This window comes from Prionailurus viverrinus, chromosome B4 (assembly GCF_022837055.1).
Source record: "Prionailurus viverrinus isolate Anna chromosome B4, UM_Priviv_1.0, whole genome shotgun sequence".
NCBI classification, from domain to species: domain Eukaryota; kingdom Metazoa; phylum Chordata; class Mammalia; order Carnivora; family Felidae; genus Prionailurus; species Prionailurus viverrinus.
The window spans coordinates 139,237,109-139,265,089 of record NC_062567.1 but is presented as its reverse complement, the minus strand read 5'-3'; the positions used below and the strand labels follow the sequence as shown (position 1 = coordinate 139,265,089).

The 27,981-nt window shown below is 62.3% G+C and overlaps 1 protein-coding gene across 2 annotated transcripts; it reads left to right on the top strand.

Annotated features, from left to right (window-relative positions):
* On the top strand, nt 1-27,939 carry SBF1 (SET binding factor 1). Of its 2 annotated transcripts, XM_047864906.1 has the most exons (41): nt 1-204; nt 6,411-6,496; nt 6,853-6,990; nt 7,224-7,382; nt 7,468-7,578; nt 8,172-8,277; nt 8,392-8,524; nt 8,601-8,709; nt 8,803-8,916; nt 9,030-9,107; nt 9,519-9,632; nt 9,710-9,838; nt 9,921-10,019; nt 10,125-10,329; nt 10,409-10,521; nt 11,726-11,875; nt 12,178-12,246; nt 12,325-12,483; nt 12,561-12,826; nt 12,933-13,105; nt 13,188-13,261; nt 13,338-13,533; nt 13,773-13,900; nt 14,385-14,563; nt 14,677-14,813; nt 14,931-15,138; nt 15,308-15,504; nt 15,610-15,747; nt 18,809-18,886; nt 19,203-19,384; nt 19,462-19,641; nt 19,914-20,015; nt 20,096-20,281; nt 20,358-20,484; nt 20,561-20,691; nt 20,762-20,992; nt 25,967-26,074; nt 26,163-26,374; nt 27,063-27,150; nt 27,257-27,388; nt 27,476-27,939. In XM_047864906.1, exons 1-41 carry the CDS (start codon nt 150-152, stop codon nt 27,572-27,574), a joined length of 5,679 nt encoding a protein of 1,892 aa, XP_047720862.1. In that variant the 5' UTR covers nt 1-149; the 3' UTR covers nt 27,575-27,939. The 2 variants fall into 2 exon arrangements, with proteins under 2 accessions (XP_047720862.1, XP_047720863.1); XM_047864907.1 differs by lacking the exon at nt 18,809-18,886.
* The last annotated feature ends 42 nt before the right edge of the window (nt 27,940-27,981 follow it).

The following is a 27,981-nucleotide window of genomic DNA, read 5'->3' as shown; positions in this document are numbered from 1 at the left end:
GGCTGGCTGGGAAGATGGCGGCGGGAGCCCTGGCCGCCGCCGCGGAGCGGGCCCAGGGTGTCCGGGGAGCGCGGGCCAGGGCCGGGGCCGGGCCATGAGCGCGCCACCCTCGCGTCCCCGAGCCGCGGAGCCCGCCCGCGCCCCTCGCCATGGCGCGGCTCGCGGACTACTTCGTGCTGGTGGCGTTCGGGCCGCACCCGCGCGGTGAGTGCCGGGCCCGCGGCCGATGGCTGACGGCGGAGGGCCGGAGCCTGGGGACCGAGAAGGGTCAGCCGGGGCGGCGGGACAGGTGCGCCGGGGCAGTCGCGGGGACATGCGAGGCGGGCGGGCCGCGGCCGTCGCGCCAGCGCGAGGGTCGTCTGGGGCACCTGCCAGGCTGGGGACCGGGGTCAGGGAGGAGCGGCCGCCCTGAGGAGAGCAGGGCAGTGCGACATGGCGAGCCGAACCTGCCCACCGCACTCAGGGCAGAACCGGGTCAGGCAGAGCTTTGGCGTGGGCCGGGGAGGTGGGAGGGCCCTCGGCTCGGCCTCCCCTCTCCCAGTTGGGTGGGATGGGCCCTCTCTGCCTTGGCCGACCGCCGGGTGGCTCTGCCTCCAGGAGCCGGATCCTTCGCTTGCGAGCCCCTCCTCTGACCCCCAGTGCCTCTGGTCTGAAGCCTCCGCCCCGCCCGTGTGGGATGTCTCAGGTCCGGGAGGCTTGGTGGGATGCAGAAGAGGGCTGGGATTTAAGGAGTACTTCATGGAGAGGTGGTGTTTGAGCCGTAACTGGGAGAACTTCAGGAGGCGATGTGAGGAGGAGAGAGAGAAGAGCATTCCTGGCAGAAGGCCTGCCGTCCTCATGTCTGCAAGCCAAGCCCTGGGTGGGGGATCGTTGTGGTGACTGGTGCCGATGTCCAGGAGGTCCATGCCTAGGGTCACTGCCTGTGTCTGAGAGCCCTTCAGCCCAAGGGGGTAGGAGAAAACGGAGCCTGACAATGACATCAGCAACAGCCATGGAGACAGTGGCTTGGGGAGTGCGCTCCGTGTGCCAGGCCCTGCACAGCCCTTTGTGTGTGCGTGATCTCATTTCTTCCTCCGAGCAGCCCACCAAGGTTTCCTTGCTCTTCCCTTCATTCATAAGGGGAGTCAGGCGAGAGGCTGATCGCCTGGTCTGAGCCCCCACAGAGGCTAACCCAGAATGAAGCTGTGGGCTCAAATCCCAACGAGGGGACGGTGCATGTCATCAGGGGAGGCTTGTGTAGTCAGTGGGGCTTACCCTTGAGACCGAAGGTGGGGTTGAGCCCCCCAATCTGTGCTGCTTCTCATCAGCCCAGTTGCCAGTGTCATCACCCAGGACCCAGACTTTTCTCTGCTTCTTGCTGAGGCTACCTGCTGGACCCCGCACACTCCAGACCTTCCTCAGTGCTCTTTTAGTCTTCGCTCCTCTTCTCTGCTCCTGTCTGTCCAGGGATCCATCCCCTGACACCCTCAGTCGTGTGCGTGTCTTCCTTCAGAGAGGGAGTTTTTGCAGGCAAGAACCAGTTGTCTTCATCTCCCAGTCTGCACGCGTCAGGCTCGCTGTCAGTGTTGTACAGGCCCACAGAGAGAGAACTGTCTGTTCCGAGGTGCATGTGGGGGGCAGTGAGGAGGCCATGCCAGCTGGAGCACAGGGGTGCATGAGATCCAGGGAAACAAAGCTGGCCAAGGGGCTGCCCCAGTGTGAGGGGCCCTGGGCTGGGTGCCAGGGCAGGAGCTACATGAACAGAGTGGGCTTGGAAGCTGACAGTGCGGAGAGGGGTGTGTGAAGGGTCTGGGGAGGCAGATACTGCGGACAGAGGCCAGGTGGTGGCAGGTGAATTAGGGAGGGGAGAGGTGGCATGACAAGCTGGCTGTGACACTCGGCACCCCTGGCACCTGTGGTCTCTGATGAAGACAGGGGAGACAGCTGGAACCCATAATTCCTGCTCACCCTGAGTGTCAGGAAGGAGGGATTCCCAAGCTGTCCACTGCAGGAGGGGTGGGGGCCGTGGAGCTACCTAACCACCGCCTTCCGTGCGGGAGCTGGTCAGTTGCTGGCTGGCCAACCAGCCTCAGGGCCTCTGTTGGCAGGACTGGTGCATCGCTGGGGAAAATCAGCCCACAGCCTGGGACCCTGGCTGTAGACCTGAGGGCAGAGTCAGGTGGTAGGTACTGCTGGGGGGGGGGGGGAGTCAGTCGTACCTGCTTTGCCACTTCGTAGCCCTTGACCTCACGCCAGTCTCCCAGCTCTCTGCACCTCGGTGTTTTCATCTGGAGTTGGAATGAGTCACATAGACCTCCCAGGCTTCCACGAGCATGAGGTGGACACAAGTGTGAAGTTCCAGGAAATGATGGATGCCCTATTAATGATGAGCGGCAGGTGTGTGCGCACCCATAGGCATTGGCACAGTGGGCACTTCTGCTGGAGGTACAGGAACCTGTGTGCTGGCAGGCCCAGGACATCAGGGCAGGGATGCAGGGTCTCCTGGGCGAGGATAGGAGTGGTGGATGTCTTGTCCTTGGCCTGGATCTAGAGATCCCATTTGGAGTTGGTGGATGCAGGGCCTGGATGCAGGGGTCCCGCCTGAGGGAGCATCTGCTTTTGTGGTTGCCACCTGGTGGATCTCTGTAAGCAGGAGGATGGGGAGGGGGCTGGACGGAACCCCTACTTTCAGAGTGCAGACCCCTCCCTTGGTGAGTCGGAGCTCCTTCACTGAGGACATGGGTTTAGCACTTGCACCCTGGGCCCAGCTCTGGGGACACTGTGGGGGCCAGACAGATGGTCCGTGCCCAGCTTCTGGCCTCGGAGGTCCCTGAGAGCGGTCAGCTGATCTCACACAGCGTGGCTAGCACCAGGGTGTGTCTTTGGGAGCAGAAGACACTCTTGATCTGACCAGGCAGCTGGTCTACCAGGGAGGAGGGGCTGGACCCCTGCTGGTGGCCCTCTCCCTGCCCCCATCCCAGCATTTGAGAAGAAGACCTTCTGTCCCATGGTCTGGCCTCTTTCAGTCCTGGCTGTGCTGAGCGGGCCACATTCCTGGGCCCCGTCTACTCTCTCCACCCATGTTCCTGCCCTCTGGAGCAGGTTGGGGCTGTTTGGAATGGCCTCAGCTGATTTCCAGCCCCCACCCCGGGAGCCAGTCTGGTCTGCCTGGGGGGAGGTTGGGGAGGACCTCTGGAGAGCCTCAGCCCCTCGCACATCCTGTTGCTGTGGCCGGTGGGATGGCCTGTGTGTTGGGGTTGGGTGGGTGGAGCAGCAGGAAGGTCCCGTCCTTCCTTCACCCTCTTCCTATAGCTGAGCCAGTCCCACCCACCCGCGTGTGCTGCGGTGTGTGGAGGGACGGGCGGGGCAGCAGAGGAGGCTGCCATCCTCCCTTGCCTCTGCTCACAGCGCATGCTGGCCTGGGCCGGGCCTCCAGGCGTCGGAGCCTGGCACTGGTGACGGCCACTGCCAGCGGATGACAGAACGCGTGCTCTGTGTTCTCTTGCCCTGTGTTCAGGCCTGCAGCCCCCACACGGCTGGCTGTGGGGACATGGTTGCAAGAGGAAGTGCTTGTCCCCATCTGTGTCTCAGGGGACTTTGGTGCCCTTCCTCTTAAGGCTCCCCGAAGAGTCCCGTCCCGGGACACATGATGGTGCTTGTTGGATTAGTTCTATCCCCGAGGCCTGAGGAGATGCCCTCCCTGCTATCCCGAGGTGCAGGAAGCTTGGTGAGGCAGGGAACTCAGCCACTGCAGGTCACCTCCATGGCCACAGGGCTCAAGCGGGTGGGGGACACTGAGAGGCATGGCAAAGTAACCCCCCCCCCCCCCCGCCTCCTGTGCACACCAGCAGCCGAGTTGGGGCCTGGCCCCTGATAGCACAAAGCTGAGGTGTGGGCTGGGTTGCAGGGAGGGTTGCAGAGAGAGCAGGGGTCAGGGCCTCTCCACGATGTGCCCTTCCAGGAAGGGCTTGCCCGTCCCGGAGCCCCCGGGGCTCCGAAAGCTGCCCTGCACTTCTGACCCAGGAACCTGTTTGCTTGTGGGGTGTGAGTGGGCCTGGGTGTGGGGGATGGCCGTGTAGCCGGCTGTATGTATTCAGCAAGCCCTAATTAGGCTGCGGTCTGTGCCAGGTACAGGTGTGGCCACGGACACAGGGACGTAGTTTCTTGCTTATGGAGCTCCCATCTGGCCCAGCCAGCAGGTGCATCAGGAATCACGGGGCGGTGTAGTGGAGGGAGGGAGGTCCTGGGGGTCTGACTCTAGGCCCCAGGCTCAGGCAGGGTGCGGAGAGCTTCCTGGAGGAGGGGGCACTCTTTGGGCTGAGACCTGAAGGGCAAGTTTAGGGCCATGATGGTGCAAAGAAGGAGCTGGGGGTGGGGGGATGCTTGCTGGCATAGGCAGTTGGGACAGCTCAAGGAAAGCCTCCGGTTGGTTCTTCAGAGGGCGGAGCCCTGCAAGTGGGAGTTGATGTTTCACAGGATGAATGGGGTGGGGGTGGGGGGGGTGGACAATGGCCAGTTACATTGTCTGCTTCCCTGGGGGGCGAGGCTGCTGACAGCAGCCCTCCAAAGGCTGCCTGGCCTTGGGATGGAGGCTGTGGGGCAGAGGCTGCTGTCCCCATCTGCACACACCCCCTCTTCCTTCCTCCGCCCACTGCCTCGTGGCAAGAACTGGGTGAGCCCTGGGTGCCAGCCAGGCCTGGGCCCAGATGGTGATTTGGGGCTGTGCACAAGTGAGCCCTTGGGGGAGTGGGTGGGGAGAGAAGCCGTGAGCTGGCGTGGACCTGTTGAGGGTGGCCCTTGGGAGTGGGCCTGGAGGGACCCCAAGGGGCTTTGTCTCAGTGGGCCACGTGTGCGTATGTGTGCTTTTGTGTGGGTAGGTATGGCCCAGCAGACACACCTGTCCCTCTACCCTGCCTCCTGGTGTCTGCCACTTCTCTTCAGAGTGTCAGGAGGGGGAGGGGAGCAGGAAACTGAGGTTTTGTGAGTCAGAGTCACGGCCCTCCATCGCCCCACCGCCACCTCCAGCCCAACAACCAGCCTGCTGCCGACCTCCTTGGCATTGCCTCTGTGACCTGGAGGGTGGGTGGTCTCCAGAGATCGTAGCCCAGCTCCTCTGCTGTCAAGGTCCTGGGGTCTGCTCATCACTGCCCAGGGGTCCAGGCTGGTGCCCAGGCCCCTGGCTCTGCCTGTAGCTCCTGTGCACATTCAGGGTGGACTGGGCTGGCTGGTCTGGGGCGGTGGGAGAGGGGGGGCTGCATCCATCAGGCCCTCGGAGGTGTGCGCCTTGGCTTTCAGGGCCTGGGGGCAGGCCCTCAGAGAAGCTTCGTGCGAGTGCCCTCTCCTTCCCCGTTTGCTCCCGCTCTTCTGCTAGAGTGGGAAGTAGTGTTAAAGCAGGTCTGTGCGGGGACCTGCATGTCACGTGTGGGACATGAAGGTGGGGAGGCTTCTGTCTTAGCCTGCTTTACCCTGCTGCTGCGCTGGGTGGGAGTTGGAGGTAGAACAGAGGCCTGTGTCCCTCCTCCACTGACCTGAGGTGAGTGGCCCCCTGACACGGCCCTCATCATGCCTCTTGGTTTGGTTCTCCAGGGGTGAACAAGAGGTAGGGGCCTCTGACCCCACCAGTGTAGACTTGAGCTGGGAGTTGTGCCCAGGGCATAGAGAGGGGGAAGCAGACCTGGGCCTCCTGCCCCCAGACCTCCTCCCTGGCCCAGGGCACCCAGGGCTGCACAGGCAGGGGATAGACCCCTGCAAGTTGCTAGATCCCCAGCCCTCGGGAGGGCCCTCCGCTAGTGGGTGTCCTGAGACCTGGTCTCCATCCTTCCTGCCACCCCTCTCTGGGTCCTGTGCCGGGCCTGTCCGTCTCGGAGGCAGTGGTGTGAGTGGCAGTTCAGGCCTGGGTATCCTCTCCTCCGGCTCAGACAACAGGTGTGAGACCCCTGTGCCTCTTGAGTGGGCCCAGAGCTGGCAGTGAGGTGGGTGCCCACTGTCATCATGGTGCTCACTACCTAGCAGGTTGGGGGGGGGGGGAGTCCTGGGGACCAGGTGTCGAAGCTGGTGGTTGGCTGTGGAACCGTCCAGAGCTGCTCTCCCCTCGATGGAGGGCTGACCTGCTGGTGGGCGGCTGGGGGTATCGACGTGTTGGGAAGGGGCTTCTGTGCCTGGCCTGGCCCAGCCCACGGCTTTCAGGACTCCACATCCCATGCCAGGGGGTTCTCTCCGTGCACTCTGGTAGCCCTGGCATCTGTGGCCGCCTGGGGGTCCTCCCGTCATAAGATATTTTTAGGGAAATGATAGGTCTGGGATTGGAGGCTGGTCTGATGCCAGATGAACGCCAGGGTAGTAGGATGTGTCCATCTGTGACCCTCGAGGCCCCCGACTTGGTGGGCGTGCAGGAGGTGGTGGGTGCCCTGACTGCCTGCTCCTGTCCTCAGGGAGTGGGGAAGGCCAGGGCCAGATCCTGCAGCGCTTCCCAGAGAAGGACTGGGAAGACAACCCGTTCCCCCAGGGCATCGAGCTGGTGAGTCGGGGGTGTAGAGATGGGGGTGGGCAGGCCGGCACTGTGAGGCAGTCCCGGGCAGTCCCCGGGACTGTGAGGAGCCTGCGCAGGGCCCAGCCCCCGCCACGCATAAGGGGACATCCGAGCTGCTGCGGGGGGAGGAGGGTGGAGGGTCCTGGGCTTGGCTGGCAGGGTACGTGGTGCCCACATTGTGTCATGTCGTCCTTCCCTCGTGATGGCAGAGACCACGTCCTGCGTCACAAGGTTCTCTGTGCACGCGGGGAGACCAGGGGCCGTGACTTCCTTCTGTGGGGAAGGGCGAGGTGACCTTCACTGAGGTGAGCTCACTGGTGACCCCCACCCACCCTTCCCTGCAGTTTTGCCAGCCCAGTGGGTGGCAGCTGTGTCCTGAGAGGAACCCACCAACCTTCTTTGTTGCTGTCCTCACCGACATCAACTCTGAGCGGCACTACTGCGCCTGCCTGACCTTCTGGGAGCCAGCGGAGCCCACACAGGTCATCTTGGGGGCTCTGGGGTACAGCCGCAAGGGTTCCGGCTGTGGCCACCACCCTCTGCCTCTGTCCAAGGCTGTGTCTCCCTGTGTGTGGCAGGTCCTGGGGCCTCAACCCCACGGGAGCCGGAGTTCCCAGAGGGCTGGTCCCATCTGAGTCACTTGTGTCCTCCCCCTGCCTCCCCCGGGCTCGTGGGACCTGCCTGAGAGCTGGGCAAACGGGGCTTCTGTCCACAGGAAGTGGTGTGCACAGAGGACACCACCGAGAGGGAGGAGGAGGCGGACGAGGGTGGCCCGGTGCAACTCTCCCCTGTGACGCCTGGCCCACCTGGCCAGCTGTTCGCACCAAAGACACTGGTGCTGGTATCTCGACTGGACCACGCGGAGGTGTTCAGGGTGAGGCGAGCACCCGGGGCTCGAGGCCGGACACGGGGTGCCCCCGCCGGATGTGCCGCCATTCTCCAATCTGTGGTCCTTGCAGAACAGCCTGGGTCTCATTTACACCATCCACGTGGAGGGCCTGAACGTGGGCCTGGAGAACGTGATCGGGAACCTGCTCACATGCATCATCCCCCTGGCTGGGGGCTCACAGGTGGGTCTTGGGGGCAGCTGCTGTCCACCCAGAGCAATGGCCCTTCAGGTGTCCCAGGCCACGAGCATGCGGCCTGTAGGCACTTGGAGTCCTTGGGCACTTGGGCTCAGCATGGACACTGTCCTGCGTCTTGGTGCTGCCGTCACCTGTCGTCCCTTCTCGGCCCTGCCTGCTCGCCCGTGTGTCCCGTGTCTTGCCTGGCTCCCCACCTGGCATCTGTCAGTTTCTGTGTCCTCTTGCTCCCTGGGTGTGCCTGTCTCCGGATGTCCGCTTCTCTCTCTGCTCCCTGGTCAGTATCCCCACGTGTGGGTGCGTCTAACTGTGTTTCTCTGCCTGTCTGTCCTGTGCAGCTGGACTCTGTTGAGGATGGAGTGGTATGGATTCTTTGTTTCTTCTGCCCACCCAGGCCCCACCCTGCCCCAGGTCAGAGGCCCTGAGTTTTCTCTGCAGCACTGCTCAGGCCGCCGGGCCAGGCGCGGCCTTTCCCTCATGTTATGCCGCCTGTCCTGGCCAGTCTCACCTCAGCCCATGGAGCTCCGGGCTGACACGGGTCTGGTCGGAGCAGCTGAGTACTGGCCCCTCTCTTTCCACAGAGAACCATCTCTTTGGGGGCTGGTGACCGGCAGGTTATCCAGACCCCGCTCGCCGACTCGCTGCCCATCAGCCGCTGCAGTGTGGCCTTGCTCTTCCGCCAGCTGGGTGAGCCCGGGCGTCCCCAGCCTGCACAGCCCTCCCTGTCCTCTCCCTGGGGGCTGGCAGTCAGAGGTGGGGTTCTTACAGCGCCGGCCCTCCACGCCTGCGTTTTCTCTCCAGGCATCACCAACGTGCTGTCTTTGTTCTGCGCCGCACTCACCGAGCACAAGGTGCTCTTCCTGTCCCGGAGCTACCAGCGCCTCTCGGACGCCTGCCGGGGGCTCCTGGCGCTGCTGTTCCCCCTCAGATACAGGTGCCTCCGCTGCCGCCTCGCCCCCTCCCCGGCCCCACCCCCTGGGCCCCCTGGGCTGAGCCCTGGTCTGTTGCAGCTTCACCTACGTGCCCATCCTGCCGGCACAGCTCTTGGAGGTGCTCAGCACACCCACCCCCTTCATCATCGGGGTCAACGCGGCCTTCCAGGCAGAGACCCAAGAGCTGGTGAGGCCTGTGGCTTGTGCCTGCCTCTCCGTTCCCGGCCCTGCTGACTGGCTACGGGCCCCTGACCGCTCGCTTGCTCCCTTTGGTCCCCAGCTGGATGTGATCGTCGCTGATCTCGATGGAGGGACGGTGACTGTCCCCGAGTGTGTGCACATTCCACCCCTGCCGGAGCCCCTGCAGAGCCAGACACACAGTGTGCTGAGCATGGTGAGGCGGGACCGGTGGCTTCGGGGAGGCTGAGGTGGGGTCGCTTGGCAGTAAGGGGAGCGCAGAGCCCGGGGCTGGTGTGCAGCGGACCCCGCTCCCGTCTGCTGCTGCAGGTCCTGGACCCGGAGCTGGAGCTGGCAGACCTCGCCTTCCCACCGCCCTCAGCCAACGCTTCTTCCCTGAAGATGCAGGTGGGGGTCACTGCGGCTCCAGTGCGGGGGGGCCCACGCTAAGCCTGCAGCCTCTCCTCAGGTCTGCTGCCACCGATGGCCAGCGGGCAGGGCCAACCAAGCACCCTGTGCGGCCGCCCCTTCTGGGCCGGTGGCAGGGGGCCGCTGGCGGGGGCTGTGTGTGTGTGAGTCCTCGAGGGGCCTGTGCGGGAGTGGCTGTCGACACTGGGTCTTAGAGGAGTCGCCGTGGCTTTGTGTGAAGGAAGGGTGGAGGGGCAGGAGGGGGCAGAGGTGCCTGGGAGGCCTGGGCACGGCGTGGATAGGCGTGTTTGGTGCGCAGAGGTGGAACCTGGGGTGGGTGGAGGGCTGCCGCATGCTGGGGCTGGGGTGGGCCTGCGGCCTGGAGCTCACCCGCACTCCCCTGTGCCCCAGGACAAGGAACTGCGTGCCGTCTTTCTACGGCTCTTTGCTCAGCTCCTGCAGGGCTATCGTTGGTGTCTGCACATGGTCCGCATCCACCCGGAGCCTGTCATCCGCTTTCATAAGGTGGGCCACGGGAGGGGGAGGGGCGGAGGCAGGCAGGAAGTCAGTGCTGAGGGACTGACCCCCTGGTGTGCCCCTAGGCAGCCTTCCTGGGCCAGCGAGGGCTGGTGGAGGATGACTTCCTGATGAAGGTGCTGGAGGGCATGGCCTTTGCAGGCTTCGTGTCGGAGCGTGGGGTCCCTTACCGTCCTACGGACCTGTTTGATGAGGTGTGCCCCTGCCCCGTGGGAGGAGCTCCCACCACCAGCTCCCTGCCTTGCCCGGCCTTCCTGACCCTGCCTCCTCCCCCAGCTGGTGGCTCATGAGGTGGCACGGATGCGGGCGGATGAGAACCACCCCCAGCGCGTCCTGCGTCACGTCAAAGAACTGGCGGAGCAGCTTTACAAGAATGTACGGCGGGTGGCACGGGGCGGGTGGGGTGGTGGACCAGCCTAGCTAGGTCATCGCGCCTCCTGGCGTCAGGCCGCCTGCCCACACCTGCCTGTGTCCCCCCAGGAGAACCCATATCCCGCCGTGGCTATGCACAAGGTACAGAAGCCGGGGGAGGCCAGCCACCTGCGGCGGGCGCCCCGCCCCTTCCCCCGGCTGGATGAAGGCGTGGTGCAGTGGATCGTGGACCAGGCCACGGCCAAGATGCAGGGCGCACCCCCGGCCGTGAAGGCTGAAAGGAGGACCACTGTGCCCTCGGGGCCTCCCATGAGTGCGTAATGGGGAGGGGGCCCCTAGCATGGCCCAGGGTGGGCACGAGGGCAGAGGTGAATGCAGCTTCTGCTCCCCAGCCGCCATACTGGAGCGGAGCAGCGGGCTCCACGGCAACAGCGCACGGCGGCTGGAGGTGGTTCGAAACTGCATCTCCTACGTGTTCGAGGGGAAGATGCTGGAGGCCAAGAAGGTGAGGACGGCTGGGGGCGGGGAGCCCCGGCGGAGAGCGCTGAGCCTGGGTCAGTCTGCCTGCTGGCAGGGGCTGGGCGGGCAGAAGGGGAGGAGGGGCAGGGGGACACCGGGTCTCGGGCTCCTTCCTTAGTGCAGCTGGACAGAGCCTGCCGAGGCAGCTCGCAAGGCGGACCTTTCATCTCTTAGACGTCAGAACACGCGAGAGGTTTCTGCTGCTGGGTTCCTTCATCCTTCGTGAAAAGAGTGCAGGCCCACACAAGGCGTTTTTTGTTTTTTTGTTTTTTTAATTGGTGAAAACTGCCCTCTGTGGTGTTTGTGAACACCTTGGGTTTCATGACAGCCAGTTTGAATGTGTCTTTTGTTCACAGCGGCACAGTCTCCTGTGAGGGGCCTACAGGGTCCCTAGTTGTTCTACAAAGAAAAATAATAAGGGGCGCCGGGGTGGCTCCGTTGGTTGAGCGTCCAACTCGATTTCAGCTCAGGTCGTGATCTCATGGTTTATGGGGTCGAGTCCTGCCTTGGTCTCTGTGCTGACGGCATGGAGCCCGCTTGGGGTGCTCTCTCTCTCTCTCTCCCCCTCTCCGCCTCTCCCCCTCTCCCTCCCTCCCTCCCTCTCCCTCTCCCTCTCTCCCTCTCCCTCTCTCTCCCTCTTCCCCTCTCTCTCTCCCTCTCTCTCTTTCTCCCTCTCTCTCAAAAATAAACTTAAAAAAAAAAAGAAAAATAATTAGAGAACAAGAATGTGACCCTTTGTGGCCTGCCTCGTGCTGAGCCGGCCACCAGCTCTGCATTAGGCTTGTGCTATTTGGACACTGAGGCCTGGCCGACAGAGGGGCCACAGATGTGGCAGCCGGTGCGTGTGCTGGAGCTCAGGGCCAAGGGGCCTCCTTGGCACATCTGTACACTGGCTTGTGAACACGTGGTGTCTCCATCCTCATGGGCTTTCGTGTGTGTGGAGGGCTGGGTCTGCTTGACGTGTTAGTCTCTACTGGGCAGGGAACTCCCGGAGTCTGGACACACCTGACCTGGACAGCTTCCAGAGCTCCTCTGTGCTTAGAGCCTGGGCTCTGGCCCTCCAGGTGCCCACTGCCCTTCCCTCCCGGACTCTGTGCCCTGTGCCTCCCCCCCCGCCTTCCTCCGGAGCACAGTTGGACGTGTGCCCTCATCGGCTCGTGCCCCCAACCCCCGTGCTCCCGTGTCCCCAGCTGCTTCCAGCTGTGCTGAGGGCTCTGAAAGGGCGCGCGGCCCGCCGCTGCCTCACCCAGGAGCTGCACCTGCACGTGCAACAGAACCGGGCGGTCCTGGACCACCAGCAGTTTGACTTCGTTGTCCGAATGATGAACTGCTGCCTGCAGGTGAGGCCGGGCCTCCCCCCTGCTGGCCATACGGCCAGAAGGGTCAGGCCAGGCAGGGCTCCCCATCCTACCTGTAAGGGTCCCGCTCTTGGCAACGTTGACAGCTGGGGCGATCCTGGTCTGCGGCTGAGGGAGGGAACTGTTATTGGAGGGGGTCTCCTGCCCCGAGCCCCTGGGCAGCCTCTGGGGAGCCGGTGCAGACGGACCGGGGACAGTGGTAGCAGTTGCTGCTTGGGCGGAAGTGCCAGTCGGGACACAGTAGGTGTCGGGGGGTGGTTCCAGCGGGCTCACGGCTCTTGCAGGACTGTACCTCCCTGGACGAGCACGGCATCGCGGCCGCCCTGCTGCCCCTGGTCACGGCCTTCTGCCGGGTGAGTGCCGGGGCAGCCCCGGGGGTCCTTCCGCTGCCCCTCCTGCCGTGCCTGACGTCCCCCGCCCGGCCCCTGCAGAAGCTGAGCCCGGGAGTGACCCAGTTCGCATACAGCTGCGTGCAGGAGCACGTGGTGTGGAGCACACCGCAGTTCTGGGAGGCCATGTTCTACGGGGACGTGCAGACCCACGTCCGGGCCCTCTACCTGGAGCCCGCCGAGGACCGAGACCACCTGCAGGTGCGCGGGGACCCCTGGGCCTGGGGCGTGAGGGCCAGCCCGGCCTGGTCCTGGCTCACCTGCGGGTGCCGCGGCAGGGTGGGGAGCCGTCTGCACGGGAGGACGAGCGCTCTGCCCTGGACGTGGCATCTGAGCAGCGGCGCCTGTGGCCGACCCTGAGCCGCGAGAAGCAGCAGGAGCTGGTGCAGAAGGAGGAGAGCACGGTGTTCAGCCAGGCCATCCACTACGCCAACCGCATGAGCTACCTGCTGCTGCCCCTGGACAGCAGCAAGAGCCGCCTGCTGCGGGAGCGCGCGGGGCTGGGCGACCTGGAGAGTGCCAGCAACAGCCTGGTCACCAACAGGTGCGGCCGGGGCTCCGCGGGCCTTGCGGGGGGGGGGGGGGGTGGGGGTGGGGGTGGGGGCTCGGTGGGGTGGGCCTGTGCCCACCTCGCCCCCTCCCTGGCCTAGCATGGCGGGCAGCGTGGCGGAGAGCTACGACACAGAAAGCGGCTTTGAGGACGCGGAGACCTGCGACGTGGCCGGGGCCGTGGTCCGCTTCATCAACCGCTTTGTGGACAAGGTCTGCACAGAGAGTGGGGTCACCAGCGACCACCTCAAGGGGCTGCATGTCATGGTGCCAGGTATGGGGGGTCTGGGTGTGGGAACACTCCCCTCAGCCGAGCAGACGTGGGGGCCCAGGGCGTGAAAACCGCTCTCTCCCAGACATCGTCCAGATGCACATTGAGACCCTGGAGGCCGTGCACCGCGAGAGCAAGAGGCTGCCCCCCATCCAGAAGGTGAGTGGGGGCCGGGCAGGGCTGCGGCACCGGGGCCTGGGCCGTGTCCTGAGGCGCCACCCTTGTCCCCGAGCAGCCCAAACTGCTGCGGCCACGCCTGCTGCCCGGCGAGGAGTGTGTGCTGGACGGCCTGCGTGTCTACCTGCTGCCAGATGGGCGTGAGGAGGGTGCGGGGGGCAGCGGGGGAGGCCCCGCTCTGCTCCCGGCCGAGGGCGCCGTCTTCCTCACCACGTACCGGGTCATCTTCACGGGGATGCCCACCGACCCCCTGGGTGAGCCTTTGGACGCTTTGTCCGTCCCCGGCCTCCCTTCCCTCGCTCCCTTCCCCACCCGGGGCCCGGGGGTGAGTGAACAGGACTTCGCCTGCCTCTCTCTTTCCCGTTCTCAGGGGTGCAGGGTCCCCGCGCAAGATAGGTCATTGCCCCTCTCCCACCTGCCCGGGACCCCCCCATAGCTCTGGTACCCCAAGACTCTGTGATCCCCTCCCCCTGACTGCCCGGCCTGTGATAAGTCGGGGAACAGGTGGTGGTCCGCTCCTTCCCGGTGGCCGCGCTGACCAAGGAGAAGCGCATCAGCGTGCAGACCCCTGTGGACCAGCTCCTGCAGGATGGGCTGCAGCTGCGTTCCTGCACATTCCAGGTGTGGGGGTACTGGGGAGGGGCAGGGCCCCCGGCTCGTGGCTCTCACTGTGTGGCAGGCAGCTAAGCCCTCAGGCTCGTCCTTAGGAGCTGCCGTTGAGCTGGATGTCTCCTGCGGCGTTTGTGGTTTCTGTGTCTATGCGCAAGTTGCTGTGCTTTGGCTCGGTGCCGTCTGCCTGTGTGACGTGCTGGCCTTTGGGGCTCTTCTGTTTGTTTTGCGGGGCCCTGACCCTCGAGTCTGCGTCTGGCACGTGCGCTGTGTGCCCCGCACCACTGAAACCTAAGCAAATGACCGTCACGCGTGGCGAAGGACCAGGTTCCTCAGCCTCGCGGCCGCAGACACCATAATAAGCGGCCCCTGCGCATCCTGCTGTCCCTCAGGCACGTCCTGCTGTCCCTCAGGAGGATGCCCCTGCCAGGCTTCCGGGCGTGCACGGCTTCCCGGGGAGGCCGCCCGGACCTCTGAGGGCCTTTGTCTGTTGCAGCTGCTAAAGATGGCCTTCGACGAGGAGGTGGGGTCCGACAGCGCCGAGCTCTTCCGCAAGCAGCTGCACAAGCTGCGGTACCCGCCAGACATCAGGGGCACCTTTGCCTTCACCCTGGGCTCTGCCCACACGCCGGGCCGGCCGCCCCGCGCCGCCAAGGACAAGGGCCCTTCCCTCAGGTGTGGAGCTGGGCCCCAAGGCCGGGGCACCCGCCCCTCCCAGAAGCACCGTGGGCGTGTCCCCTTGTCCCTTCCGTTCACCTCTGCTGACCCCTGTGCCCGCCCGCCCCCAGAACCCTGTCCCGGAACCTCGTGAAGAATGCCAAGAGGACCATCGGACGGCAGTACGTCACTCGGAAGAAGTACAACCCCCCGAGCTGGGAGCAGCGGGGCCAGCCACCTCCGGATGACCAGGAGGACGAGATCTCAGGTGGCAGCACGGGAAGCCCCAGGTGGTCTGGGCGAAGACCCCCCTCCCCCCCCACGCGGAGGGCTGGGGCCTGGGCGGTCTGTGGGTGACTTCCCCCGTGTGCCTGGCCCGCCCCAGTGTCGGAGGAGCTGGAGCCCAGCACGCTGACCCCTTCCTCGGCCCTGAAGCCCTCGGATCGCATGACCATGAGCAGCCTGGTGGAGCGGGCGTGCTGCCGGGACTACCAGCGTCTGGGGCTGGGCACGCTGAGCAGTAGCCTGAGCCGAGCCAAGTCCGAGCCTTTCCGGATCTCCCCGGTCAACCGCATGTACGCCATCTGCCGCAGGTGAGCACGCGCTGTGCAGCCACGCCGTGGCTCCTGTCCGGAAGAGGCACGTGGAGGCGGAAGGCAGAGGGCGCGGGCAGGGGTGGCCCCGAGGAGGCCGTGGGACTGGGGGCCCCTGGCGGAGCATCCAGGGCTGGCCTGCCACCCTCACAAGTCTGACTCCTCGCAGCTACCCGGGGCTGCTGATCGTCCCCCAGAGCGTCCAGGACAACGCCCTGCAGCGAGTCTCCCGCTGCTACCGCCAGAACCGGTTCCCCGTGGTGTGCTGGCGCAGCGGGCGCTCCAAGGCCGTGCTGCTGCGCTCCGGGGGCCTGCACGGCAAGGGTGTCGTTGGCCTGTTCAAGGCCCAGAACGCGCCCTCTCCAGGTATCCGCTCCCTCGCTGTGCGTGCGTGCCTGCCTGCGTGCGGCTGGGCCCTCCACCCCGCCCCGCCCTGCCTGGCTCCAGCTCCTCCTCCTCCTCCTCCCACAGGCCAGTCCCAGGCGGACTCGGGCAGCTTAGAGCAGGAGAAGTACCTACAGGCCGTGGTCAGCTCCATGCCCCGCTACGCAGACGCGTCAGGGCGCAATACCCTCAGCGGCTTCTCCTCCACCCACGTGGGCGGCCACGGTGAGGGGTGCCTGAAGGTGGGAGGGCTTCCGGGAGATTTTGTGGTGGCACTGATGAAAGGTGGGCCGGCCAGGGGGCAGAGTGTTTGGGGCGTGGGGTCAGGTGACTGTCCTGACCCTACTCGGACCGCTCCTCTCTCCTGCCTTGGCCAAGCTCCGTGTCTTTCCTGCCCATGGCCTGCCTCCAGGGTCTCCAGGTCACGGGACACCGCGCTTGAAACCCCCGTCTGGTCCCTCCTCCTCATTTGTCCTGTCCACCCCCCCCCCCCCCCCCCCCCCCCGTCACTGTGGCTGATCCCTTTGTCCTGTCCCTCCCTGCAGTCCCGCCCCCCCCCCCCCCCGCTGTCACTCTGGCCCACCCTTTGTCAAAGCTGTCTGACTGCTTTATACCTTTCTTATCTGTCCTGGCTCCTCGAGCCTTGTCTGCTAGTCTCCCTGTCCCTGTCCCGACCATAGGCATCCTCAACATCCGCCCCCTGGACTCACTGCCTCCCGGTGGATCCAGGCCTTAGGACCCGGCCTGCCCTTTGTCCTGTGTGGCAGGGTCTTGCTGTCACAGTGCGCAGCAGAGGCACCAGGCCTGGGGTGTTGGGGCACAGGCTCGGGGACCACCAGTGGACCCTGCCTCTCACCATTGGGCATCGGGGCACCGGTGTGGGGTGGCCCCAGAGATGCTCAGTGATGCAAGAGCACGTGCTGCTGCTCATGGGGTCTGTGGCCCCTGGAGAGGGCTGGTCTGACCTCCTGGGGACAGGCGGGGACCTTGCTGGGGGAGGTGAGTCATGTTTGTGTTGGGTTCTAGAAGAGGCTTTCAGATGGGAGAGCACACTGATGGGGGCCTGGAGGGCACGTGGCCCCCATTCTGTAAGGGGAGGAGAGTGTGTCAGAACAGAGGCGGTCTCGTCCTCCAGGGCCCTTGCTCCACGGCAGTCACTTGGGTATCCCGCTTGCCCCTTAGCTGACCCCATCTGCCTCTCTCTGACCCCATCCTCCCCCTCATCTCCCCCACCCCCTCCAGCCCATCACCCCTGTCTGACCTGACCTTCCCCCTTTTCCCCTATCCCGTCTCCTCCATGTGCCCCCATCCTCTGCTGCCCCTGTCTCCTTGCCCCGACTGATCCCATGAGCCCATCTCCCCCGTCCTTCTGCCTGGATCCCTACGGATGCCGTGGCCCGGTCTGCCTCACCCTCTCGGTCTGGCTGATAGACACTGGGGCTCCTTGAGGGTTAGTCCTTGGACCCAGGACTCCAGCCATCACTGTCCAGACCAGGCTGAGTGTCTGTGCTTGGCGCCTGGCCCTGGATCCGTGAGGCTCCCTGTGCTGGCCTGGCCCTCAGCAGATGTGCTGACGGTGTCCACCTGGGAGGCCTGGTTGCCATGCCTGGTTTGATGCCACACCTGGAGCTGTCCTGGCTGTCGTGTGTTGAGAGGTGGTGGATGACACACGTGCGGGTCACTTGTTGGCACGCCTGCCTAACTCCCCCCCCATCCCTATTCTTATGCTCCTCTGCATTCTTTGCTGTTGCCCCAACTCCAGATGCACTGGGGTGCACGGGTGGGTTTTGGGGGCTGGTGGCACCACCCGTGGGTGGAACCTTCTGGAAGTGTACACATCCTGCTGATTCTTCCTGCTGTGCCCACTCCACGGGGCCTCACAGTGGCCCTCCCACCCCTTCCTGTGGCAAGAGGGTCTCCAGAACACACGAGGGCCTTCGCCTCTCCCTGTCCAGGCCTGAGGAGGGTCCCCGTGCAGCATCGCTCTGCACAGCACTGCCTTTGTCATCTGAGCCCCAGCCTCTGTCCCTGTGTGGTCTTGGCTCCCACTACAGGGTGTTTTGCCCTCCAGCGACGTCTGTTGTGACCACTTGCTGGGCCCGTGGGCCAAGCGGGCCTGGAACAGGGGTGGCCAGGGCGCCCTTGTGGTCACTTACAGGGAGGGTCAGCCTTGGTGTCCACCCTTCCCCAGGGGCAGTCCTTGCCCCTCTCTTGTGTCTGTGCTGGGAACTTTCCTCTCTGGAGCTGAAGTGCTTTTTGGTTTTCTAAACACAAAAGTCCTTCATCAAGTAGGTTTTATGGTTTCACCATTGTCCTGCCTTCTGCCTTCTCCAGCCGTTGTGAGTAGCACCCACAGGTGGCACCCTCCCCCCGATTCTTTGTCCCCAGTGCCTGTGTCTTCCCCTAATGTTGTCTGGGTATCTTTGTCCCCAAAGCCCACTGGTGCTGCGTTCTGGTGTCCCCCTGGGTTCAGAGAATGGGTCCTCTCCCTCATTGCTCAGGGGCGTACAGAGCCTCAGCTGTCTGTGGGCTCCAGTCCAGGCTGTGTCCGTGTCACGAGGGACACGCTGCGTCCTTCCTGCGAGCGCCATTCCTCCTGCCTGTGGTGTGGCAGCTGGTGTCATGCTTGTCTGTGGCGACTGCCATGGTGGGTACAGATGGTGCCCGGCTGCCCTCAGCAGAGGTGGGTCGGCCTGGAATGGGGCAGGGAGCAGGCTTTGGGGCCCAGGGCACCGTGGAGCTTCCTCATCTGGGCTCCCTGTGCCCCCTGGCCGGGCCATCCCAGCCTATAAGCCTGGGGCCTGGCTCTCGGGCAGGTGGCACTACTGAGCATGTGCCGCCCCTGGGGCTCAGGCCTGCCTCTGTCCTTGGATGAACTGGCCTCCATGGCTCTGGGCTGGGAGCTCCGAGGCTCCAGGCCTCCTCCTCTCTAGGCTGGGCTTTATGGGCTCCTCCTGCTGGTGTGTGTTGTGAGCAGCTCTGGCCAGTGCCTGTGGGGGCCGAGGGTACAGGGATGGGCTGTGGACGAGACACACTGGAAGGAGAGCCCAGGGATCCCACCTCTCTTCTGATCCTACCTGCCACTGGGCCCTCTGCTCCCTGGCCTGTCCCTGAGGGCCAAGAGCTCAGAGGACCTTGGCATCGGCCCTCGCTATCTCTGGGGCCCTCGGGGGTCTTGGTGGGAACCCAGCCCTCTAGCTGGTCCCTTCGGACCACAGGCCCTTCATGCTGGGCACACCCTCAGGCCTGGGGTCAGGCCTGAGCCTTTTCTCTGCTGTGCCCCCAGTGCCCAGCCCCAGAGCCAGGGTCACCACGCTGTCCAACCCCATGGCGGCCTCGGCCTCCAGACGGACCACTCCCCGAGGTACCGTACTGGCCACACAGGCTGGCTCCCCCACACCTGGCACTGATGACCCCCGTGTGACTGAGCAGTCGTGGGCACTAACGTCCCCCCACCTCTGGCACTAACAGCCCCTGTGACCGATCAGCATAACCCAGCCCTCCTCAGCCCAGGGCACTAACAGCCTGAGGCCCCGAGTCCCACCCCAGCACTTGACCCTAACACAAACACAGGTCCATCTGGGGTCCCGTCGGCCTCCCCTGCCGTGCCTGGGGAGCTCAGCCTCAGGTTAAGTGGTGCTCCAGGCCCGCTCAGGCACTCATCTGGTTTCTTTGCACAGGTAAATGGGGCAGTGTCCGGGCCAGTGGGCGCAGCGGCGGGCTCGGCGTTGATGTGGGCTCCCGGCTGGCAGGCAGAGACATGCTGACCCCTCCCCAGGCTAATGGGGCCCCCCCTGACCCAGGCTTTCTGCGGCCTCAGCGTGCAGCCCTCTACATCATTGGGGACAAAGCCCAGCTCAAGGTGACCGGGGTGGAGGCACAGGGCCAGGCAGGGGCACAGGGCCCCGGGCGCATCTCACCATAGCTGGCCTTCTTCAGGGTGTGCGGCCAGATCCCTTGCAGCAGTGGGAGCTGGTGCCCATCGAGGTGTTTGAGGCACGGCAGGTGAAGGCCAGCTTCAAAAAGCTGCTGAAGGCATGTGTCCCCGGCTGCCCTGCCGCCGAGCCCGGCCCTGCCTCCTTCCTACGCTCGCTGGAGGACTCGGAGTGGTTGACCCAGGTCTGTGAGCCCTGCCCCCGCTGTGGCCGGGGTCGGGGGGTTGGGGTGGCGTGGGGGTGCCTGTTCATCCAGAGCCAAGGGCAGGTGGGGTTTGGCTTGCTCTTCTGACGGTGTTGGGCCCTGGGAGAGGGTGATGGACACGTCCCACCGGGGTGGTGGTGCTGTCTGCTGGAGGGAGGCCACGGGGGGGCTGGGCACCTCCAGGACAGGGAGTGTCTCTCAGGCCTGCGCGTGGGCCTCGGGAGGTGCTGAGGGGCCGCCCGTCCGTGCAGATCCACAAGCTGCTGCAGGTCTCGGTGCTGGTGGTGGAGCTCCTCGACTCGGGCTCCTCCGTCCTGGTGAGCCTGGAGGACGGCTGGGACATCACCACCCAGGTGCGTGCTGGGCGCCGGGGCCAGCCGGGACCAGGTCCCCCGGACGGACGCCCTCCTGACAGGCAGGCCGGTGCCGGCAGGTGGTGTCTCTGGTGCAGCTGCTGTCAGATCCTTTCTACCGCACCCTGGAGGGCTTCCGCCTGCTGGTGGAGAAGGAGTGGCTGTCGTTCGGCCATCGCTTCAGCCACCGCGGGGCCCACACCCTGGCTGGGCAGAGCAGCGGCCTCACGCCCGTCTTCCTGCAGTTCCTGGACTGCGTGCACCAGGTAAGCAGGTGGCCGTGTGTGGGCGCCACGCCTGCCGGCCCCTGGCGCCCGGCCCCTGACCCATCGCCTCACGCAGGTCTACCTGCAGTTCCCCATGGAGTTCGAGTTCAGCCCCTTCTACCTCAAGTTCCTTGGCTACCACCACGCGTCCCGCCGCTTCAGGACCTTTCTGCTCGATTCGGACTACGAGCGCATCGAGCTGGGTATGGGGCAGGGCTGGGCGGCTGGGCGGCTGGGGCTGGCCTGGTGGGCGGCCGGGGCTCAGCGCTGCCCCTGCAGGGCTGCTGTACGAGGAGAAGGGCGAGCGCAGGGGCCAGCAGGCGTGCAGGTCCGTGTGGGAGTACGTGGACCGGCTGAGCAAGAGGACGCCTGTGTTCTACAACTACATGTACGCGCCCGAGGACGCAGAGGTGAGCCGGCGTCTGGTCGGGGCGGGTGGGCGCCCTCTAGCCCAGCTCCTCACGCCGGACCCACCCCCAGGTCCTGCGGCCCTACAGCAACGTGTCCAACCTGAAGGTGTGGGACTTCTACACCGAGGAGACGCTGGCCGAGGGCCCGCCCTATGACTGGGAGCTGGCCCAGGGGCCCCCTGAGCCCCCAGAAGAAGAGCGGCCCGATGGGGGAGCTCCCCAGAGCAGGCGTCGTGTGGTGTGGCCCTGCTACGACAGCCGCCCCCGAGCCCAGCCAGATGCCATCTCGCGCCTCCTGGAGGTGTGTGCAGCCCCCTGCCCTCCCCCCACCCCACACTGGGTCGTGTTTGCAGGCACTGATGTCCAGTGGCCGTGGTCCGGGACTCCTGGGTCTCAGGGCACAGCTTCTTTGCTCTGGGCCCAGGCGCTGTCCCTGATCACCTGTGCAGTCGACCCTCAGGGACCACGGGTTTTCCCAGGGACCGTTCCTGCCCTCCCTCAGACTGCTGCGCCTGTTCCCTGGGTGCACCTGGCTGTTGGCCACACCCAGGCCCAGCCTGCCCCACGCACCCCAGCGCGAGCAGTTCTTTTGGCTTCTCTCTGGCCCTGTGGGCCTGGAAGCTTGGGGTTGACGTTTAGGGTCTCTCTCGCCTTCCCTCTGCTCTTCTCTGCTGTTGGGCCTCAGGAGTCAGGATCCCCCCAGGGCAGAGGCGCCCTGGGAGAGGGAAGAGAGCCCTGTGAGATAGGCTGTGGGGCTGTGGGTGTGAGGCCTGAGGTGTGACAGCGGGTGGCATCCAGCTGCCAGAGTGCTCTGCGGCGGGCCTCACACCCAGGACACAGGATTCTGCATTCCGTTCCCGTCCACTGGCTGTGTAGCTCTGGGCAGGGGGGGTGGGAGGGTTACCTAAGCACTTTGGAGCTGGTTTCATTCTGGGAAGAGGATGTCGACTCCTGGCCGTCGGGGAGACGGTGAGGTGTGGACAAAGTAACGTACGTCAGTCCAGCACCCGGCCTGGCCTAAAGGCACCTGTCACCTGGGGTTTGCGGGAACACAGGGTCATGGTTTAGTGGACAGAGGCGACCCACAAGCACAGAGAGCAGAAGAGACCCTCTTTATCTCTGGCGACACTCGTGGTCTTGGAACCTGATGCGAATCGTGCTTAGCTTCCTTACAACCAGCGTCGTGTGGCCTGTCATCGTCTATACTTTTAATTCTGACTGGTCTGTGTCTTTATGTTTAAGCTCAGTGTCTTGTACTCAGCGTGCGGTGTTATTTTTATCCAATCTGACAGTTTATTGAAATATTAAATTTTTTTTTCAACGTTTATTTATTTTTGGGACAGAGAGAGACAGAGCATGAACGGGGGAGGGGCAGAGAGAGAGGGAGACACAGAATCGGAAACAGGCTCCAGGCTCCGAGCCATCAGCCCAGAGCCTGACGCGGGGCTCGAACTCACGGACCGCGAGATCGTGACCTGGCTGATGTCGGACGCTTAACCGACTGCGCCACCCAGGCGCCCCTGAAATTTTTAGTATCTTTACACAGCTATTGACATGGTTGGGTTGAGGCCTAACTTCTTCTTCTTTTTTTTTTTTTTTTTTTAAGTAATCTCCACGCCTGATGTGGGGCTTGAACTCCTGCTGTTTTTTCCCTCGTAACAATTGATCATTTTACAGTATTCGGCCACCTCCTGTGCTCCGCTTTTGAGCTGTACCTCCCTGTGTTCGTTTTCGTGGCCGTCAGCGTCCGCAGGTACAGTCTGTCTTGGGTTGGCTGTGCCACCTTCTACACGGGACATACAGGAGTGCCGCCCGCTCACCCCCTTCTGTCCTCACGTGTTTTTCTTTTACATATGATGGAAGCACATGGTGCATACTGTGTTTTATGTAGTCAACTTTGTTTCGAAAAAAATTAGAAAATGAGGAAAAAGCCTTCTGTATTTGCTATTTCCAGTGTCGATCTGACCTGGTTTCATTTCTCCTCAGCCCAAAGAACTTCGGGCATTTCTGGTGACGCGGGTCTGCCGGTGATAGTTCCCTCAACTTCTGTTTACCTGGAAACGTCTGTGTTGTGTCTCTGTTTTGAAAGTTTCCAATGTACTTTATTTCTTCGGTCACGCCATATTTCAATAGGTGCGTAGTGCTTTTACTTGGCATCATTTACAGGTTGGTTCTGCAACAATCCAGTATCCCGCCAGCTGGGACAGTTACTGATCCCTCCACTCCTGTGGTTCCGTCCCTCTCTATCTGGTTGCCGTATGCACCCGCACGGGAGAGCGGCTGCACTAGCTGACGCCGAATTACCACGTTTGCCATGGAGCCAGCTGTCCATTTCTGCTGGCTCTGCCTTGCCATTGTCTGCCGGACGCTTTGACCTTGGAGACAACTTAGTGCGCTTTTGGCCAAAGAAGGGAGAGAGACATCGAGAAGCTGAGGCCAGATCTGCGGCAAGTGGCAGCCCAGCCTAGCAGAGAGCTCGGAGAAGCGAAATGGGTTTGGGCTCTGGGCCTGTTGTGTCCTTATTTTTTTATGAGGTTTCCTTTATTTATCTCTACGTCCAGCACGGGCCTCAAACTCACAACCCCCAGATCGAGTTGTGTGCTCCTCTGCCTGAGCCAGCTGGAAGCCCCTCATTTGGGGTTTTTCTGTTCATCCTGCTTGGAGCTCTTTCAGCTTTTTAGATCTGTGTGGGATGATAGTTTTCATCAAATTTAATGCATTTTAGGCTATTCTTTTTTTTTTTTTTTTTTTTTTTTTTTAATGTTTATTTTTGAGAGAGAGGGAGAGACAGAGACAGTGTGAGCAGGGGAGGGTCAGACAGAGAGGGAGACACAGAATCTGAAGCAGGTTCCAGGCTCCGAGCTGTTAGCACAGAGCCCAACGCGGGGCTCGAACCCATGAACTGCAGAGATCATGACCTGAGCCAAAGTCGGACGCCTCAGCCACCCAGGCGCTTCAAGACTATTATTTCTTTAAAAAGTTTTTTCTGCACCATGTCTCCCTCCTTTCCTCTGGGACTTGATTGTCCCATTGGCCCCTGAACCTGTGTTTTGTTTTTTCCCTCTGATTTTTTTTGTCTTTGCTATTCATTTTGGATGATTTCCACAACCCTACCTTCAAGTTCACTGCTCTTTTCTAACGTTTAGTATCTACTTACGTTTAATATTCATCTAATGAATTTTTCATTTTAGATATTTTCAGCCCCAGAATTTCTATTTGCTTCTTTTTTTAAATATAGTTTCTTTTTTTTTGTTTTTTTGTTTTTTTAATTTTTTTTTTCAACGTTTATTTATTTTTGGGACAGAGAGAGACAGAGCATGAACGGGGGAGGGGCAGAGAGAGAGGGAGACACAGAATCGGAAACAGGCTCCAGGCTCTGAGCCATCAGCCCAGAACCCGACGCGGGGCTCGAACTCACGGACCGCGAGATCGTGACCTGGCTGAAGTCGGACGCTTAACCGACTGCGCCACCCAGGCGCCCTTTAAATATAGTTTCTATTCCCTGTAGAGATTCTCGTCTGCTCAACCATTGTGTCCATCTTTTACTATACATCTTAAACATATTTATAACAACTGTTTTGAATTTCTTACGTGGTAATTCCAGTACCTGTTTCTTTTCTGGGTCTGTTTCTTTCAACTTTTCACCTAACTATGGACCTCATTTTCCTCCCTTTTTGTCTAATAATTTTTTTTGTAAATTTTTTGTAATTGGGGATTCTGCATTGTTGAGGATCAGGATTTTGTGGTCTTCCTTTAAAGCGTCTTGAGTTTTATTCTTGCACTCAGTTAATGAACTTGTGGGTCACTTAGATCTTTTTTTCAAGGGTTGTTCTTCGGCTTTATCAGGGCAGTTCTAGAGAAGCTTTCCTCCTAGAGTTAGAGGAGGCCGACTCAGACATGGCCTCTCCAGGGTTTCAGTTAAAGGTTTGGGATCTTCAGCGAGGGTATCCACTCTGGCTGTTGGGAATCCCCGGCATCTTCCTGCAGGTTGTGTAACCTCCAGAGTTTGGATTTAGCTCACCACCCAGCTTCCTGTAGCTGCTCTCTGCCAGGCCTTGTGACATCTTGCCTGGCACCTGACAGTTTACTTTGGCCAAAGGCTCCAGGAGGCCTCTGGATTTCTAGGGTTCCTGCTCTGTGTGCCACTCCTTCCCCTCTCACATGCCACCCTGTAGACCCATGTGTGTCAGCATCCCCAAGCCCCACATCTCTGCCTCCTTAGCTCAGGACGCAGTGCTCTGCTTGGGCTCCACCGCCCGGCATTCTGGCCAGGCAAAGAGCTAGAAGATTATAGGGCTCCCTGGTGTGGTCCCATCCCAGGGTTTCAGTGCTACACTGCTGACTGTGCAACATCTGTAAACAACTTACGGTTCTTGTCCAGTTCTGTAGCTGCTCATGGCAGGAGGATTAGCCAAGGACTGAGTCACTGTGTCGTGGCTGAAAATGTTGTCACCTGGCAATGACATTCTTGCTCTTTTGAAGAGAACATAGCTTTTTTTTTTTCTGGCCGGTTTTGGGATTTTCTTTTTGCTTTTTAGCCATTTTTCTCTAATATCCAGGAGTGTGTGTGTGTGCAGCTTATCTTGTTTGGGGTTTGTAGTGCTTGATTATGTTGCTTGTTGCCTCTTGCTAGTTTTGCAGAAATAGCTTTTGTTGTCTCCAAATAATTGTTTTCTTAATTTTTATTTTTTTTAAATGTTTATTTTTGAGAGAGAGATTGATTGGCGGGGGGGGGGGGGGGGCCGGGGGGGGGGGAAGCGTTGGATCCCAAGCAGGCTCCACACTGTCTGCACAGAGCCTGCCGTGGGGCTTGAATTTATGAACCGTGAGATCATGACCTGATTCGAAATCAGGAGTTGGATGCTCAACCGACTGAGCCACCCAGGTGTGCCCAAATCATGGTTTTTGCCCATCCCCCTACCCTTAACCCACTTAGTGGTCCAGTCTGTCACTTCACTTTCCTGTTTTCCATGATTATGTCTTTTCATGTTTCAGTCTGGATATTTTTTTTTGATTTTTTGTTTTTAATGCTTGTTTATTATTGACAGAGACAGAGCATGAGTGGGGGGAGGGGCAGGGAGAGAGGGAGACACAGAATCTGAAACAGGCTCCAGGCTCTGAGCTGTCAGCACACAGCCCGACGCGGGGCTCGAACTCACAGACAGCGAGATCATGACCCGTGCTGAAGTCGGACGCTCAACTGACTGAGCCACCCAGGCGCCCCCAGTCTGGATATTTTCTTCTGAATAATTTTAGTTCTCCAACTCTCCCCCAGGAGCTACAGCGGCTGGAGACAGAGCTGGGGCGACCCCCTGAACGCTGGAAGGACACCTGGGACCGGGTGAAGGCTGCACAGCGCCTGGAAGGCCGGCCAGATGGACGTGTGAGTGGGCGTGGGTGGCCAGGGTGAGCTTGCTGTCAGGAGGATTGGAGGCCACCAGCCCTGACACAGGCCCTCTTCCTGCCCCCAGGGCACCCCCAGCTCCCTGCTGGTGTCCAGTGTGCCCCACCACCGCCGCTCGCTAGGTGTGTACCTGCAGGAGGGGCCTGTGGGCTCCACTCTGAGCCTCAGCCTGGACAGCGACCAGAGCAGCGGCTCAACAGCATCCGGCTCCCGGCAGGCCGCCCGCCGCAGCACCAGCACCTTGTACAGCCAGTTCCAGACAGCTGAGAGTGAGAACAGGTGTGAGCACACCTCCCACCTCCCGCGTCAGCGTGGGGTCCTCTGCGCTGGGGGCTCTGGGTGCTGGACAGCTCTCAGATTGGGGGTGGGTGCCCCTGGGGAACTTTAGCCCTTTCTTAGGTGGATCGGGGGGGGGGGGGGGGAGCGTAACAGTGGCCGAGCACAAGCTGACAGTTGCTAGGGAAAAGCGGGAGAGCTTAGAAGGGGTTTGGGCCATAGAACCAGTCAGTGAGCATAGCTGAGCCATGGTGGCTGCAGAGGAGCAGAGGGGCAGCAGCTCTGGGGTACCTGTGAGGGCAGGCAAGGTACCGGGTGAGGTTGGGGCCTGGCAGGCCGCATCCTACTTTCCAGGCCTGGAGAGGGGGGCCCTGTTGCTACAGTTACCTCCCCAGACCTGCCTGCTACATGTGGGGCTGCTGCTCTGAGGTCCTGATGCGGGACCCTCTCTGGTGTCGGTCATGCCAGAGGTGAGGGGTGGGGGGCTGCTTTTCCGTCTCCTTACTAGGAACAAACCCAAGGCTGCTTCGTGGCCTTCCTGGCCAGTCCAGCCTTGGGGCTCTTTGGGGGCAGGAGCCTTGGTCTTGCTTCTGGGGCTGGTCTGGTTCGAGGGTTGGGGTGGGAACTGCTAGGGTCTGGGCTTGTCCAGGCCCTGACGGCCAGCCAGTCCCTGGTTCTGCTGTGAATTCAGGTCCTACGAGGGTACCCTGTACAAGAAGGGGGCCTTCATGAAGCCCTGGAAGGCCCGCTGGTTCGTTCTGGACAAGACCAAGCACCAGGTGAGTGGCCGGTGGGCTGGAGCGGGGCGGAAAGAGGTTAGCAGTTCGGGAGAGGGAGGGGCTGTGCCCTGACTTCCTGCTCTCCCCACCCCACCCCACCCCTCAGCTCCGCTACTATGACCACCGTGTGGATACGGAGTGCAAGGGTGTCATCGATCTGGCCGAAGTGGAAGCAGTGGCTCCTGGCACTCCTACCATGGGGGCCCCCAAGACCGTGGACGAGAAAGCCTTCTTTGACGTGAGCTGTGGCCAGGGCCCAGGGATGGCGGGGGGCGGGGTGCTCTGTGGGGGTGGGACTGTGGAGTCAGCAACCCGCCATCCCCAGGTGAAGACGACGCGTCGCGTTTACAACTTCTGTGCCCAGGACGTGCCCTCAGCCCAGCAGTGGGTGGACCAGATCCAGAGCTGCCTGTCAGATGCCTGAGCCCAGCTCTGCCCCGGCTGCTCTGCGTCCAGTCGTTAGAGACCACTAGGGGTGGGCAGGGCCCCCCGGCCATGTTTACAGCCCCCACCCTCGACAGTATTGAGGTCCCGCCCCCAAACTTATGTGTACAGTCCCTGCCAGCTCCCGCCCCCTGCCCGCCCCCGCCCACCTGGCCAGCTCTAACTTATTTTGGAGTTATGGGTGAGCGCCGGCCGGGAGGCGGCCATGGTACAGCCCTCGCGGCGGGCCTGTAAATAGACCGCTCCTGCCCAGCCCCCCCTGCCCGTCAGCGTGCTGGTCCCAGCTGGCCAACCGCAGGCACCCTGTTCCTAGAACCAGAGTCTATAAAGAGAGAACTAACAACACCACATGCCTGTGTGTCCTCGCCCTGCCCAGAGCACCGCCAC

Excerpts from the sequence above, each read along its gene's own strand:
- SBF1 (XM_047864906.1), top strand. The coding sequence starts at position 150 with ATGGCGCGGCTCGCGGACTACTTCGTGCTGGTGGCGTTCGGGCCGCAC. Across the intron at positions 6,497-6,852 it reads TCCCCCAGGGCATCGAGCTG|TTTTGCCAGCCCAGTGGGTG; the intron begins GTGAGTCGGGGG and ends CCTTCCCTGCAG. Across the intron at positions 14,814-14,930 it reads CCAGGAGGACGAGATCTCAG|TGTCGGAGGAGCTGGAGCCC; the intron begins GTGGCAGCACGG and ends GGCCCGCCCCAG.